The 17,339-nt window shown below is 42.2% G+C and overlaps 1 protein-coding gene across 1 annotated transcript in view; it reads left to right on the plus strand.

The window, feature by feature from the left end:
* SNX24 (sorting nexin 24) overlaps window positions 1-17,339 on the plus strand; it is a 112,654-nt gene that overhangs the window by 56,291 nt on the left and 39,024 nt on the right. Inside the window, exons 2-3 of the mRNA XM_053294408.1 lie at window positions 7,490-7,573; window positions 9,322-9,426. Of these exons, the coding sequence (XP_053150383.1) occupies window positions 7,490-7,573; window positions 9,322-9,426 (189 nt within the window). The remainder of the gene's footprint in view (window positions 1-7,489; window positions 7,574-9,321; window positions 9,427-17,339) is intronic.

Consider the following 17,339-nt stretch of genomic DNA (forward strand, 5'->3'; position numbering starts at 1 on the left):
TATCCTGTCTAGAGGCCTTAGTTGGGGTTCTTTGGTTGTCTTTAAAAGGACAACATTATATGCACAAAGACAAGTCGACTGCAGTGAGCACAAGCTTTACATTGTTACTTTGTGTAGATAAACGCCTCTATCATGTCTCCCCATAGTCGCCTCTTTTCTAAACTAAAAAGCTCCCAATGCTGTAGCCTTGCCTCATAAGGAAACTGCTCCACGCCACTAATTGCCCTCTTCGGCACCTTTGTAGAATTGGAAATGTCCTTCTTAAGATACAGTGACCAGAAGTGTACACAGTACTCCAAATGTAGCCACACCTTAGATTTGTCTAAGGGCAAATCTAATATTAGCATTTTTATTTCCAATCCCCTTCCTAATGATCCCTAGCATGGAATTCGCCTTTTTTACAGCTGTCATGCTTTCAACAAGCTGTCCACCAGGACCCAATATGCATCACTTTATACTTGCTTACATTGAACCGCATTTGCCATTTTGTCACCCATTCACCCAGTTTGGAGAGATCATTTTGGAGCTCCCCACAATCTGTCTTGGATTTCATTACTCTAAATAGCCTAGTGTCATCTGCAAATATGGACACTTCTCTGCTTACCTCAACTTCTAGACCATTTATGAATAAGTTAGAGGACTGGCCCCAGTACAGATCCTTGGAGGACCCCACTCCTTACTTCCCTCCATTATGAAAACTGTACATTTATTCCAACCCTGTCCTTCAACCAGTTACCAATCCACACATGAATCCCTTTATTCCCATGAATGTTAAGTTTACTCAAAAGCCTTTGGTGGGGAACTTTGTCAAAAGCTTTTTGGAAGTCCAAGTATACTGTGTCAGCTGTATCACCTTTATCCACATGCCTGTTGACACTCTCAAAGAACTCCAAAGGCTTAGTGAGGTGAGACTTGACCTTGTAGAAGCCATGCAGGTTCTGCTTCCGCAGGGCCTCTTCTTCTATATGTTTAACAATTTTGTCCTTAAGTATGCTTTCCATCCATTTACCCGCCACAGAAGTTAGGCTAACCGGCCTGTAGTTTCCTGGATTCCCTCACCCCTCATCCCCTGGACCCCTTTCTGAAAACCAGAGTTACATTAGGTACTTTCCAGTCCTCTGGTACAGAGTCTGATTGTAGGGACAACTTAATACTTTTGCTAGGAGATCTGCAATTTCACATTTGAGTTCCTTCAGAACTCTTGGGTGCCACCTGGTCCTGGCGATTTGTTAAATTTTAGTTTTCCAAAACAGTTTAGAACATCCTCTCGTCACCTCAAATTAGCTCAGTTCTTCAGTCTGCAAGCCTGAAAAACTCAGTTCTGGAGCAGGTATATGGTCAGCAATCCTCTTCCATGAAGACAGATGCAAAGAACTCATTCAGCTTCTCTGCATTCCTCTTATGCTCCTTAATAATCCCTCATCATCTAAGGGTCCAAATGCTTCCCTGGAAGGTTTTCTGCTTCTGATATATTTAAAGTAGTTTTTGTTATTCCCATTGACACTTCTAGCTATATGCACCTCAAACTCTTTTTGCATCCCTTATTGTTATTTGAACAATCAAGTAATACTTGAACAATCCACCTTGGGATTGTTTTTAATGAAAGGTGGTATATAAATTTAACACAATTTTTTTTAAAGTAAGTTTCTCTTAATCACAAGGTTGAAAACAATGTTATTCAAGTTTAGGAGACTGGGAAGAGTATGCTACAGTAATGGGCTGATGGGAGATAGTGTCCCCAATTTATAATTGCCTTTCATATTTTTATTATAACTAGGTAATCAGTTGATGACTTATACTGGTCTGTTTTAAAATTTTACTTTGAATGAAGACAGCTGTTATGCAGATTGATCCAAAAACCATGAAAGACTTTGTTATGACTTCCTTAAAAGAGTTCTTAAAACAGGGCTTTGATTTAATAGGGCCCAGTTCTTCCTCTCCAGCCTTTTGATGATTATGAGCTAAAATGTCATCTTTTTGGCATGATGGTCACAGAATGATATAAGTTTCCAACACTTCGTTCAAACCGAAAGCAATTCATCCTGTCTTTGTTTACACAAGTTAAATTCTGGAGGACTTTTTAAATGGCCAGTGATTATCCTTGCTAAGCACTGACTACATGCAGAAAAAGATTTGTTAGTTTTGGACTTTTGTTATTTTGTAGTTAAGAAAAAGTAAGATTATTTCATTGCCAAATAATTGTAGATCTAATCTTCTGTCTGATGCTTTTAACCATTATACCATTCCAGATCAGAATTGTAGGTCGGTACATATTAAATTCTAAAAGAGATTTAAATGGGGATTGTTTATTATGGATAGAGGCACAGTTTTCTAGATTTTTAGTGGTGTAAAATCTTAACTGATTGTTTGATAAAATAAACTTTTTATAGAGGAGTTTACTGCTCATTACTTATGAAAATTTCTGGAAGTTTTGCTCAGCTTCAGCAAGGCCTGAATACTTGGAGAGAAAAATGTAAATCCCTGATCCAGTGCATTCTTCTATATTTTGAGACTTTTTTTTTTAACCTTTTACTTGAATTGAACACCAACCTGTAATGAAGCTATTCCCACAACCAGGGGAAATCTGGCTAAGGGAGCATTGCCAGATTTCCCCTGGTCATCTGCTACCACGGGAGCCGTGTGGCTCCCAGCATCAAACCACGAAAATTACCTCTCCCCTTAAATGAGGTTAGCAGAGCAAGCGCTCCATTAACCCGGTTTTGCTGAGGATGTGCTGCCATGGCGCGGCTCCGCGCCATGGCAACACATGAGGAGACCCCCGCCAGGTGGCTGAAACAAGCCTCTTGGCCCCGGGGGTCTCTCCAGAATGCCCCACACACTTGCACGGGGCTTCCTGGAACTTCTGCATGCTGGCTGGCCCCTGATCCATGCCGCCCCTGCCGGCTCCGTGACGGAGCTGGCAATCGTGTGGGTGGCTGATCCGGCCACCCAGGGATGGCTCCCTGCCCTTGTGCGAAGAGAGCAGGCCAAGCCCACTCTCTCTGCACTACCCCGAATGGCGCTTCACAGCGATTGTGTGAAGTGCCTCATTTTGTTGGTGTGTCTGAAGTTTTTCAGGTAAATTAGTACTAGATGGGTCCATTTTCCTAGTATGTTTTCCCTTTTATGAATACACAATTTTTTTCATACACAAACATTTATGTGTTTAGAATACACCTCTCTAATCAAATAAGGATGAAAATAGTGGGGCGTTTCTCACGATTGTCCTGGGCAGGCGGGGAGAGTGCGGGAGGAAGGCTGCCTTCCACTTACCTTTCCCCTACATGCAGTCTGAGGAATCACACAATTCTGGTAGCCGGGTTAAGGGTGCAAGAGCACCTCGTCTAAAAGCTGGGTTTATTAAGCGGGTTAGGCAGGAGGGGAGCAGAGGAATCCACAAGGATCCCACTGCTTCTCATGACCTGCCTAACCCTGCTTGGGGCAGCCCAAGCAGGGTTACACTGGTCATAAGAAAAGCCTCACTGTGTAGCTTTATAGGAAGGGGCTGTAGCACATAGGTAGAGAATCTGTGTGCATGCAGAAGGTTACGGATGTGCACAAAATGCATTTTACATTCCATCCTGAGATTGGAATGGAATACAAAATACATGGAACTTTCTGTCAAGCTGGTTGTTCTGATGAAATGACTCATTGGAGCATTCCGACCCATAACGAGCTCTATTTTTGAAGTCCAAAATGGCAGTCTTCTGGCTTCTGCGCATGCATGGTGGCCATTTGCATAGTGGTGCTGACCATACAGATGGCTGCCGTGCATGTGCAGAGGCCAGAAGAACATCACTTTGGATTAAAAAATGGTGCTCTGATCAGAACATTCCACCTCAGAATGGATCCTTCTGTTCTGAGCTTGAAACAGGTCCCCATTTTAAGGGTGTTCTGTTTCGAGCTCAGAACACTTGAAATGGCCCGGAACGTTCCACACATCCAGCCACGGAATGTTCCACACATCCCTACAGAAGGTCTCGGTTTCAATCCTTGGCAGCATCTTTAGGTGGGCCTTGGAGAAACTCCTGTTTGAAGCTCTGGAGAGCTGATAATAACATGAATAAGTGAAGTGTGTTTATTTCTCTTTTAGAATATAAAATGCACCCTCCCCCGGAATATTGACACTCATAAATGTATGACAAAAGTATAGCACTTCTCAGTCATTACCTGAATATGCACAGAGGCAGGATTGTGCCCACTTATGCCTGTATCCCTGTATGCAGTCTACATAATTATGTGTGTAAGCCCTTTAAAGATTATGCTGAATGTGCATAAAGCCAAAATACATGATTAGGTGCAATCCTGCTCTCCTTCCGCCCCTATTTGTGTTCAGCTTAAATGTTCCTGGATACATTTCTTTATTCTAGGGCTTTTAACCTCACATGGCCAGACTGTCAATATTTTAGAAGCAACGCCCATGAAATTGTTTTGTCCTTGTAATATTTCCCAGTTTCCAGATTAGTTAATGATTTCAAAAGATTCCAATAACATGCAGCATTGACTTAAAAACTGTGATTGAAAAGTGAAGATAATGGAGCAGCCATAGTTTTAGGCTCATTTTCTCAGTGCTGCAAATTACAAGACTTTGAACATCCCATTTTCAGTATAACTATCAGCACAAATGGTTTTGAAAGAATTAATTATCATGACCATAGGCGTGGATCACTTAGATCTACAACATTAGGATAAGAGGCGAGGGGGGGAGGTGTAAGTAGCCAAAAGTGTGCCATCTATTGTAATACAGGATTTGATATGCTGACTCCTGTATCAGGATGGGGAGATAACGTGATGTAGTAGGATTGTTTTCAGATTGCAGAAGGATCCTTTGACAAGCAGAGGATGGGCCCAGTGGCTTCAGATTGGAACACAGTGGCTGACATCAGTTTTCCCTCTAAGGTGTGCGCATGTGTGTGCACTCACATGTTTTTTGATATCCACTCAGTTAATTTTAGATCCTGCTCAGGCTGAATCAGGAAGGTCCCACTCTGAATGCATGTGCACGCACGCTGCCTTGATACTGCCACCCCACTGCCAAATCTTATTCCGCACACAGATGGAAATTATTTTTAGAGAAAACGCTGGCTGATATCTATACTAACACTAGGCAACTGCAACATGATGAGTTCCAGAGTGCCCCATGGCTTTTGTGAGCAGGGAAAAGGGTGATTTTTGTGATCTTTCCTTCCCTCTGAAACTCATTGCGCGTCACAAAAATATGTCCTTGAGGGTCGTGCGACCCTAATGTAATATTGACTTGGCTTCAGAAGGAAGAGGAGATTAACAAAAATCACCCCTTTGCCTGCTAGCGTCAGGATCATGCCCCCCAGTTACCTGAGGGTTGGAAGAACATTACTTCCTATTCTGGTTTAAAATAAGCTAGGATTGCTTCTTGCAACTGAACCAAGTGATCTGGTCTTATTCTCTGCAGAATTGTAAAATAAACCAGGATTTGAAGCTGGAGTATATCCCCAGGTTCCATTCATGGTTTATTTTGAAACTCTGGCTAGAATAAGTCAGAATCGTCCAGAGGCTTGTTCTAAGCCACGTTCTGGAAAAAAATTTTTGCAACCTTCACGTGTTAAGGGGATGAGGGGAGTGCACACTTGACAAACTGAGAGATGGTACATGAAGCTGTGCTTTAATCCTGGCTCCACTTTACATCTAAACTGGCCCTGTGTGTTACACTCTAGCGCTGCACTCCAACATGACGAAGAAACAAACTGAATATAGGCTATGCATACAAGAGCTGCTTCAGGAATCAGTGGCTCCACTCGAGTTCTGTAGAAAGTGAATGGCGGATGGCAAAACTAGGGACAGTTTTGCCAAACTAATCTCCTTCCTCCAGGAGACTAAAGTGAGCATAGGCAGATTCAGCCCCCCATTCCAGTGGTTTCTTTTAGTACATCACTCTGTTGTTTCCATTCACTCCTGTGTTAAAAAATAAGGCATTATACACATGCATTCCCACAAGAGCCCTTGAAATAGCATGTGTCCTTTTTGTGCTGCCCATCTCTAAAGCAGCAGTTTGCTCAAGCCAGAGAATCTGGCAGTAGGGCCCTTTATTCTCTGCGCCAGTGCATTACTAAAACAGATTGCTGAGGTGGGTACTGGCTGGCCACAACCTTGCTGCTCCGACTGCCCGTTGTCAGTGGTGGGACGTGAAACAGCCAACCAGTGAGCCAGCCAGCCCACAAAGAATTGGGTGACCTGAAAAGCCAGTTGCGGCCCTGCTGGCCCAATACAAGAATTCTTCAAGGCTTGACTCCTAAATCTGAAAAACTCCCTTGCTTTGCCTCACTCTCTCTTGCACCATCTTATCGTCTGCTTGAGCCAGTACCTGAGTACCAGTCTGTCTTCAGCCATGACTTCTGACTCTGGACCTTTTGATCCCTTTCTGCCTGCTCAGAAACTTTACCTCCAGGCCTTCTTGACCCCATCACTTGCCTCTGTCCCCACTGGGCCACCCCATCACAATGATGGATATCTATCTTGTAACAATATAGTAGTATTTAGTACTCTTAGGTGTTTTCCTTGGTTTTATGTTTTTCCCTAAAAAATAAATTGTACAAATGTAGTGACATACTTTAAAAAAACAAAAAACTACACATAGATAGTTTCTGTTCTTGAAGTAGCTTCTGTCTCTTTTTGATTTTGACTCTTTCTTTCTGGGTATAATGCAGTTACTTCCTAATGTAACAAATCTGTAGGTAGGAAACTTCAGATACAGTAGATGGTCTCTCATTTCTATTCTTTCCTACTGATGTTGGTTTATTAGGTTATGTTTTCATGAACATTTTGAGATATTTCTTGTCTCCTGCCCTGAGATCTAACCCAGTGACCTGAAAATCAAAAAAATGTCATGTTAGTGGCTACTAATTAGTGGATCTAGAGAGCTTCTTTGTCTGGCCTTTCAACCTTCCAGAGACAGCAGCAAAAGCTGTCATACACATCATGCAAAGAAAATGAGCCCGCACTAAGGATTCCCCCACCCCACCCTTCCAATGGTGTAAACACCAGAGCAAGCCCAGCTGAGACTAGAGATGAATATGTAGGTTAGGAGGAAATTAACCTGCAATGTAATCTTTGCATTTATATCTCTGGTGTTCTACAAGATCTACTACTTCTGTCACCGAATTGTACATTTGTAAGGTTGTTAACATATTGTTATGTGATTGAAAGATAAGACACAGATACTTTCAATAGGGTTTTTTTTTAAATCAGTTATTTTTCAGTCATATTAAATATTTTCTAGTAACTATTATTACAATCTAATAGATTTAAACAAACACACACACCACAGTTGTTCTTAGATGTGTTGGCAGAACCAACTGGTTAGCAGGGCATTTAGTCAGAATATTCATTGATCAATGTTGCGCCTTCGTATCCACAGAAGAGAAGAGGGAAGCAGCTACAGTATATCACAAAGTGAACACATTAGGAAACAGTTTCTGAGCACAGAAAAATAATCTTTTTAATTATCTTTCAGGTTTTTAGGATAGAGGTACTAACAAATGGAAGAAAGCATTTCGTTGAAAAGAGGTATAGCGAATTCCATGCTCTCCATAAAAAGGTAAATATTACATGTAAGTTATTACAACAATGCTGTCTGTACCTTATTTTCGCTCTTTCAGAAGTGAAAGAGTTTTTAATCTTTTGTGTTTTGGCAAGAGAAACAGTTTATACTTTTTTCCTGATTCTGCTATTTTGCTTCCTACAAGTGGAAAAGCAGAACAAGGGCTGAAATCCTGACTAAATTACTCAATGGAAGTGCCACTGAAATTAATAAGATAGGTTAGTCATCACTAACTTCTCCTATTAATTTCACTGAAATTTCCATTGAGTAATTTAGTCAGATTGTCAGCCAAGGAAAATGCACACATTCAGTCCATTGTTGGCTGTGGACATGCAGACTGGCTATGTTTTTGTGCATGTAAATGAATGCAGGTCTTATGGGTTGGACCCTACGTAGCACAAGTACAGTGGATCTTGTGCTAGCAGCCTCCCCCTCCCCCTGCTGCAGTTCCATGAGCTAGCCCCCTCAATATAAAGCACTCTGAGGAACCGAGGGGCATAGCTAGGGGAGAGGGGGCCTGTGTTCACCCCTCTCTCTGATGGCCCCCCCCAGAGTGAGGGAGATAATGAAGAAAATAGGGATTGGTGGAATTGGAGGGCCCTCAGGAGCTGGGTGCCTGGGTTCTTTGAGCCCTTTTGCTCAATTATAGCTACACCCCGAACCCTCAGAAAGGTTGTGGTGCAAGGGGCTGCAATGGAAGGGAGAATTCTGGAAACTGGAGGCAGGAACCTTCCATGAGAGTAGCTCTGGTCACGGAAGGTGCACTCAGTTTGGGGGGATTCTTCCCACCCCACCCCGCTCCACAAACACATTGAAACCCCTTACACATCCAGTGCATGCTTAGTTTTTCCCCACCCCCATATTTCACCCACTCACACAACCACTTAAAGTTTAAACAATGGCTTGACAGCTGGAAGAGAAGCAAATGAACAGAGTTGCATGCAAACCTCTGAAATCAGATACCGCTAGGGAAGTAATGTTACACTGATGCTTAGAATCAGGTGCTAATATAGTAAAATATACACTCAACTTACTATTACACAAATGCCAAGCTTCATTTTCCTGTCCCCCCACTTCATTTCCACTGCTGACTGATAGTTGACTTCAATTCCTTTCTTTCATCTTGTTTTGCCTGGGAAACATGAAAATTATTTTCAGTGTCCACAGGTGGTTTAACTCCCCAGCCATGGGTCAGAAATAAACTACTATAATTTCATAGTATTTTCAGTTCAGTCTTTCACAGCTTATTTGTTGTTTTCTTAATCCCTACTCCTGCAAAGGGACTTTGTTGAGTGTGTTTTGAGCATGTAAGGCAATTGTTAAAATTTGTCTCTAAACATAATGCACCAGAGTACAGCTAAAATCTGAGTTAAACTAAATTCTTGGTATTTTATTAAGCCTGTATATTGGGCTGTCCATATAGCAATTTTTGGCTTCTATAACATAATGTTTTGTTCCTGACTGGAGAAATTGCTTTCAATGTTGCCTGTTCACTATGAAACTCAGTTCACAGTCTTGTATAAAACAACCTATTATTTATTCTGCAATTGAATAAAGTCAGTATATTCATACACTAAATGTTGTTGACTTTAAAAATTCACTGTATAATTTTATAATTATGGCCTTTTCTATCATTTAATATAAATTCCCTGCTATAAAAATTCCTATTTCTTTTTTTCTCTAAAGAGATGACTTATTTTACTTGGGAGAAGCTTGCTTTATTTTCATGTTCTTCATATTTGTAGCTTAAGAAATTAATAAGAACTCCAGAAATCCCTTCAAAGCATGTGAGGAACTGGGTGCCAAAAGTTCTTGAACAGCGTCGGCAAGGCTTAGAAATTTATTTACAGGTGAGTAGTTTTTAATGATACATAGAAAGCATATTCTTTCCAAGAAATGTATTAGCAACTTTGGTTGAACACAAGGAGTACACTTAAGGATTATTATGTGGTGACTAGTTACTTCAAATGGCTATTCTAGAAAGCATTTCCAACATTCTTGTCCAGCAGCTTTGATTAACTCAGTGGTAATACACTGTGCTCTATTTCACTGAGTACTTTAGCTGTAGAACTGGTACTGGAGTTTTTTGTTTTTAAATCTTCTAATGGCTTAGTTTTCCCCACTAAGAGCCCCTGGTGGCGCAGTGGTAAAACTGCCGCCCTGTAACCAGAAGATTACAAGTTCGATCCTGACCAGGGGCTCAAGGTTGACTCAGCCTTCCATCCTTCCGAGGTCGGTAAAATGAGTACCCAGAATGTTGGGGGGCAATATGCTAAATCATTGTAAACCGCTTAGAGAGCTCCGGCTATAGAGCGGTATAGAAATGTAAGTGCTATTGCTATTGCTAACACCTTCACCTGAAGGAGGCATCTAAGGTTTGAGTATAATACTTTTGGGGGGGAAAATCATTACCAAAATGTAACAAATGTACAGGAATCCTTTATATTATAATAACCTTGAATGTTAAGAACAAAAAAGGTCTACATTGCAAGGCAACTGAAGGTGACCATAATATGACACACTGGGATCTTACCAAGCTGCCTCTCCTGTCCAGCGTTGTGCGTGAGAGGACTCCTCCCACGCTTCTGTTTGCCTTTCAAATAACAGCCTGGCTGGCTGTGGCCCGTTTTGGGGCCTCTCTGTGCATGCACACACTTGCAGAAAGGCCCAAAACAGGCCACAGACGAACTGGGCTGTCATTTGGGAGGCAGGCGGGACAGTGGAGGAGACTTCCCCGCCTCCATCTGCGGCTACTGCAGCACTTCTTTTAGGTAAAAATGAAAAAACACACTTTAAAGACTTGTCCCTCACCGCCACCCCACTTCCCATCACCATCCCGCCACGCAGTGGTGCTTCATAAAAGTAAAAAGCCTTAGGAACACACACACACACACCCGGCACAGCCCTTCACAAATATAGCTGTTGAACCCCTCGAGCCAGTTCGACGGCGGAACCGGACAGAGCCAAGCCCGATCTGTCCTGAGCCATCTGGGGACTGCTTAGATCCAGTCCAGATTCGAGCCGAACTGAGCCAGCCAGTTTCGTGCACATCCCTAGTTACAACCTCAGCCAGCTATTACTGCAGTTATTCTATATGTCCGTACCCGGCCAGAGCCTGTGAGTGCTTGTAGCTGCTCTAGCTTATCCACCCCCCAGCCCCAAACTGCCATAAAATGTGCCTGTATTGGAGCCAGAAGGGAAAGAGGAATGTGTTTACTAACATAAGGAAGCAGAACCTATGAGGAATAGTTCTGTGAGGCCCAATGTTGTGATGAATTTCTCTTTTATTTTTCTTTTGTTCTGCTGTGTGTGTTTTATTCTGCTGTTCTCCTTTGTATTCTCTACCTGATTTGCTAATTTGTTGTTAGCTAGGAATGCTTCCATTAATCCTGGTTTCCTCCTGTTCTTGCTGTTTATCTAATCTCGTTCTTCAGTTTTCTTTTGCTGTGCTTTGTTGAGCTCTTTCCTGTTCTTTGGGATCTTTTCCTTTTCTCTCTACTCTCTTGGCTTGATTTAACTGAAATGTGGATTACTGTGTGATGATGTTATCAATCACTTTCTTTTTCTTCTTCATGTTCTTTTTCATCTTTTGAACATCATGTTCTTTGTTTTTATTCTCCTGAAAACATAAGGATAGCAGTGCTCCATCCTCTGGGTCATTTGTCTTAATTTCTTATTGATTTTGATTGTATCCTTCTGCTTAACTCTTTCCCTGTGTTCCTATTTTGATTAGGTAATTTTAATATAGATAGATCATATTTTTGATTCTAGGGTACAACATTTTCATGCTTTGCTAAGCTGTTTGGTCTTGTTCTTTCTCTTATGTTGCCAACTTATTCTGCTGATCATACCATTAATCTTATTATTATTATTTGCATCCTCCTCTAAAGCTTTCTAATGCTCCCTTTCTGCTCTTTGATTATTATTTATTGTCACTTTTCTTCCCTTTTCTTATTTCCCTCTGTTTCAAAGCCTTCTGGGGTTCGTCGGATCCTTTGTTCCATGTTCTTCCTTCTTGTCTTGTATTTGGTACCTCTTTTATCCAGTTCTTCTCTGATAAAATTGCCAATATCCAAACTTCCTTCACTTCCAGTTCTGAGAGTTTTATTACTTCTTAATGGTTCTTCTGATTCCATTTCCCATCTTCTACTCCAGCATTGTCTTTATTTTACACACACACACACACACACACACACACACACACACACACACACTTTCTACCTTCTCTTACTCATCCCTCTCAGCCTCAGCTCCCCATCTGCCATATGGGTAACTTTCCTTACCTTGAAGGGTTATTGCAAGGATTACTTCAAAGTAATACATGTGAAGCACTTTGCACACTCAAAACGTTATACAAATGCTAAATAGTAAGTAGCATTACTAGATAGCAGAATATTATATTTAAGAGGTCAAGCTTAAAGTCCACCTTTACTGTGGTGCAGTTTCAGTGTGGTAAAGGTAAAGTGTGCCGTCGGGTTGGTGCCTACTCCTGGCGCCCACAGAGCCCTGTGGTTGTCTTTGGTAGAATACAGGAGGGGGTTACCATTGCCTCCTCCCACGCAGTATGAGATGAAGCCTTTCAGCATCTTCCTATAACACTGCTGCCCAATATAGGTGTTTCCCATAGTCTGGGAAACATACCAGTGGGGATTCAAACTGGCAACCTCTGGCTTGGTAGTCAAGCCGTTTCCCCGCTGTGTCAATAGGTGGCTTTCTATGTGGCATCCAGTGCTAAATAACCTAATCACTCCACTTTAATAACCTGATCACCCAACATTTGCTGACTACATGTTAATGTGGAACATGATCTAACGACATGTTAACATGTAGGTTTGTCGTGAAACTCTTCTTCATTGCAAAACAGTTTTTATTTATTTATTTATTTATTTATTTATAATATTTCTATACCACCCAAAACTTGCGTCTCTGGACAGTTTACAGTTAAAATACATTTAAAACACTGAAAACACTTAAAACTCAATATTAAAAATTACAACTATGAATCTAATTAAAAGCCTGGGTGAATAAATGTGTCTTTAGTGCCTTTTTAAAAGTTGCCAGAAATGGGGAGGCTCTTATTTCAGTAGGGAGTGCATTCAAAAGTCCAGGAACATCAACGGAAAAGGCCCGTTCCCAAGTAGCTGCCAAATGAGTTGATGGCAACCGCAAACGGACCTCTCCAGATGATCTTAACAAGCGATGGGGCCCATGGCGGAGAGGACGTTCTCTTAAATACCCAGGGCCTAAGCTGTTTAGGGCTTCATAGGTAATAATCAGCACCTTGTATTTTGTCCGGATACATATTGGCAGCCAGTGTAGTTCCTTCAACAGAGGAGTAATATGGTCTCTCCTAGATGACCCAGAGACCAACCTCGCTGCCACATTCTGAACCAACTTTAGTTTCTGGACTATGTAAACAGGCAGCCCCACATAGAGTGCATTGCAGTAATCCAGCCTAGAGGTTACCAACATATGTACCACCATTTTGAGGTCATTCAACTCAAGAAACAAATGCAGCTGGAGTATCAGCCGAAGCCGATAAAAAGCACCTCTGGCCACCGCCTCAACCTGGGACACCAGGGAGAGGCTCAGATCCAGAAGCACCCCCAGACTGTGCACCTCTTCCTTTCGGGCGAGCATGACCCCATCCAAAACCGGCAGATCAAACTCATCTCCCTAGTTCCGAACCTGCACAATAAGTACCTTCGACTTATCTGGATTCAGCTTCAGCTTGTTATCCCTCATCCAGCCCATTGCTGCCTCCAGGCAGGCATTTAGGGGGTGTTATACCTTCTCCTGGTGATGTAGACATGGAGAAATAGATTTTGGTGTCATCAGCATATTGATAGGCCGCAACATTCCAAGCAACTTGTCCACATCCTCAGGAGTCACAAACTGAAACTGATCCAGGATAATCACATAAGAGGAGCTGCTGGACACCTTGGCATCAGATTCTGTAACAGTTGTAGAGTTTGAAGCCAAGTTGGCCTGAATATGAGAGATTTTGTCCACAAAAAGACCTCATTAAAAACATCACAGTGAGTAATTGTTGGTTCCAAGTGCTGGTTCAAGGGGGAAGGGACGCACATTAGCCCCTTCATGACCCTGAACAACTCCTCCGGACATGAACTTGTGGACGTGATACGGGAGGAAAAGAATAGCTTCTTTGCCACATGTATCGCCTTAGCATAGATCTTCAAATGCGCTCTATGCAATAATCTGTCGAATTCAAATCAAGTCTTTCTCCACTTGCGCTCTAGTTATCTACCTCGCTGCTTCAGCCCCCGTAGTTCTTCCATATACCAAGGGCAGTTTCAAAGCAGTTTCAAAGCAGATTGGAGCAGATGCTTAGGAGCTATCGTGTCCACCTCCCTGGTGAGTTGATTATGCCAATTCTCCACCAGAGTGTCAACAAGGTCACCAGCAGAGCCAATACTAAATCCCTCCAAGGCTCCTTGGAATCCTGTTGGTTCCAGTAACCTTCTTGGACAGACCATCCTAATGGTCCCTCCACCCCTGTAGAGGTTTGACTTGGTCGTGAGTCCAACCTTAACCAGATGGTGGTCCATCCATGACAGTGGGGAAGGAGTCCCCACCCATGGAGCACCATCTTTTTTCAGAGTGAAAGACCAGATCAAGTGTGTAACCACCGGCAATATGCATTGGTCCTGAGACCACCTGGGATAGGCCCATAGTTGCCATGGCCTCTATGAACTCCTTAGCTGCCCCGGACAAATTGGTCCCAAAGTGAACATTGAAGTCCCCCAGCACCACAAGCCTGAGAGACTCTAACGCCAAGCCCGAGACCAAGTCCGTCAGCTCAGTTAGGGACTCTGTTGGGCAGTGGGGTGATCGGTATGCCAACAGAAGTCCCAGTCTATCCCTGGCCCTCAAACTTAGGTACACATATTCAATATGGTCAGACACTTAGACAGGGATCCTGGTCAGGGAGATATTGTTCTTATAGACCACGGCCACTCCACTTCCCTGCCCACATCCCCTCACCTGCTCCTCAACAGAGTATCCTGGAGGGAGAAGCTGGGACCAGTATTGGGAGTGGGAACATTTTAAAGCAGTGAGGGGAAGGAGTTGTAATGCTTCTCCACATATCCCTCCAGCCACTTCCCCCCGTATAAGATTCCAAGTGCACTTTTACAATGGAAAACTTGTTATCTAAAGCTGGGCTGCACAACTTTGGCCCTCCAGCTGTTGTTGGACTGCAACTCCCATCATCCCATCCAGTGACCAGTAGTCAGGAATGATGGGAGTTGTAGTCCAACAACAGCTGGAGAGCCAGAGTTATGCCATCCTGGTCTGAGGGAAGAGCAGCTTGGAAAAGAGAAACAAAATGTTACACACACCCTCTTTTCCATCACTTCTCCAATTCAACTTTCCTCCTTCCAACAAGCTTTGCAATGAAGCAGCATGCTGTCAGGTTTTCTTTCATAAGAACAGCCCTGCTGGATCAAGCCCAAGGCCTATCTCGTCCAGCATCCTCTTTCACACAGTGGCCCATCAGATGCCACTGGCAGCCTACAGGCAGGAGTTGAGGGCACACCATCTCTCCTGCTGTTAATCCCCTGCAACTGGTACAGAGGCATCCTGCCTTTGAGGCTGGAGGTGGCCTATAGCCCTCCGACTAGTAGCCGTTCAACCTCCATGAAGTTATCCAAACCCCTCTTAAAACCATCCAGGTTGTTGGCTGTCACCACATCTTGTGGCAGAGAATTCCACAAATTGATTATGCGTTGTGTGAAAAAGTACCTTTCATGTGTTCACTTGTAGGTTGACTTTTATCTGACCACTACTGGAAGTTTTGTCACAAGAATTTAACAGTTCTGTGGTTGGGGAATGATTCTAAGGGATTTCAGATTGGACCTCTTGGTTCCATTCTCTATTTCTCTGCTTTTGTGGTATACTCACTAGTTGCTCTCTATCATCTGAACAGTTTTCTATTGTGTGCTTGTCAAGCTAATGCTCTCTTTGCTCCAAATTACCTCTTAAAATGCAATATTGTTTTTAAATGTATTGTAAATTACCTTGAGATTATTTTAATGAATGATGGTATATAAAACTAACAATAAAATAAATAAATAATTTTACAGAGGCTTTCCTAAATTGTCACACCTGTATCTTAATATTTCTTCTGATATTCCCTTGCCCTAAGCTTGCTAGAGTTTACCTTTGACCTGTCCATATGAGATTGTATGTCCTCTAGACAGCAATATTTCCCATCTTATTTGTAGCCTCCACACACTCCTACAAATGTCACTGCAGTAGGCAAATACAGTACCTTCTAGAGCTCTGTAAAAGACTCTGTGACCTGAACAAATATTTAAACCAAAGCATATCAGTCTTAGATTAATGTGTGAAAATATGCTTAATTACTAAAAGCTGCACTAGTGCCTGATTTGTATTACTATCCACAGCTATGTTCATGTCAAACCCTCATAAGAATAAAGGTGATAACCATTGTCGATAAACCAATGCCACATGGTTATGCCAATCCCAAGAATTGCATAGTTTTATCTGCCACTCATGCATCATGAGTACATTTATAATGCATTTATAATAATTTATAAATGTGCACCATTATGCATTTATAAAAATAGCATAAAGCATCTTGTAACTTTTAAAGCAGGAAAGCTATTGGTGTATCTTTTCTGGAGCACAAATATGCCAGTGCAATAATATTATATCTAAAGTCACTTGGAGTACATAGTCACCTGAACATGAAACATAGAGCTCTGTAGCTTAACAGGATAAATGTTTAAGAAAATAATTTAAATTAACATTGTTTTATGCCACTTGCCCTACAGCAGTGCCACATAATTGGTTGGTCTCTGCAGAAGTATAGCTATAATTGAGCAGATGGGTTTAGAGAACCCAGGCCCCCCAGCTCCTGAGGGGCCCCCAGCTCCACCTCTCCCCATTTTCTTCATTATCTCCCTCACTCTGAGGGGCCGCTGGGGAGAGGGGCAAGTATGCGCCCCCTCTCCCCTAACTATGCCCCTGGGTCTCTGGACAGTTTGGGATTGTTGAATCCAGAGAATGAAGAAGTTTAGTGCACAAAGGCCAAACAGGGAATAGAGATTTTTTAAAAGTCTTAATATAGCAAGGCCATGCAGACTGTAATCCTTTTCTCCTGATGGTTTCATCTGCTCAGCCCGCAGTCCAGGATGAGAGATGTGAAGGCCTAGAAGAAACTCCTTTGGAAGAGTTCAGGAGGAAACCGTTTCCCCCCCACTTTTTTCCAAAGGAGGTAGGTGTGTGTGTGTGTGTGTGTGTGTGTGTGTGTGTGTGTGTGTGTGTGTGTTTGGGGTGGGGGTGAGTCTGAAAATTTTGAAAAATTAAAAAAGGGAGGGTTATGAAAAAGAGGGGATTATAATTCTTTTGGAATTATAAATAAAATATTTAAGAAAAGGTGTTCAAAATCATTTAAGGTAATGTGTTCTTGCTTTTACTCTCCCAAGCTTCTTGCTTCAGATTCCTCCAAACTTCAAAAATTGATGTTGAAAATAAAAGAAGATGGCTTAAAGAGATGCTGGATTCTTGGAGTTCAGCAGATTGCAGTCAATTTGTGACAAAAAATAAATAACATTTTAAAAGTAAACTTAACGTTGGGACTAATTGTATGAATAAACTACACTTCTAGAAATAATATACCAAACATGATCAACGTTATGAACAAAGCAGGTTATACACAATGAATGCTCCTAAAGAAACTATGTGACTTTAGAGTTGTAAAGGGTACTTTTAAAAT

This window comes from Hemicordylus capensis, chromosome 2 (assembly GCF_027244095.1).
Source record: "Hemicordylus capensis ecotype Gifberg chromosome 2, rHemCap1.1.pri, whole genome shotgun sequence".
Taxonomy (NCBI): domain Eukaryota; kingdom Metazoa; phylum Chordata; class Lepidosauria; order Squamata; family Cordylidae; genus Hemicordylus; species Hemicordylus capensis.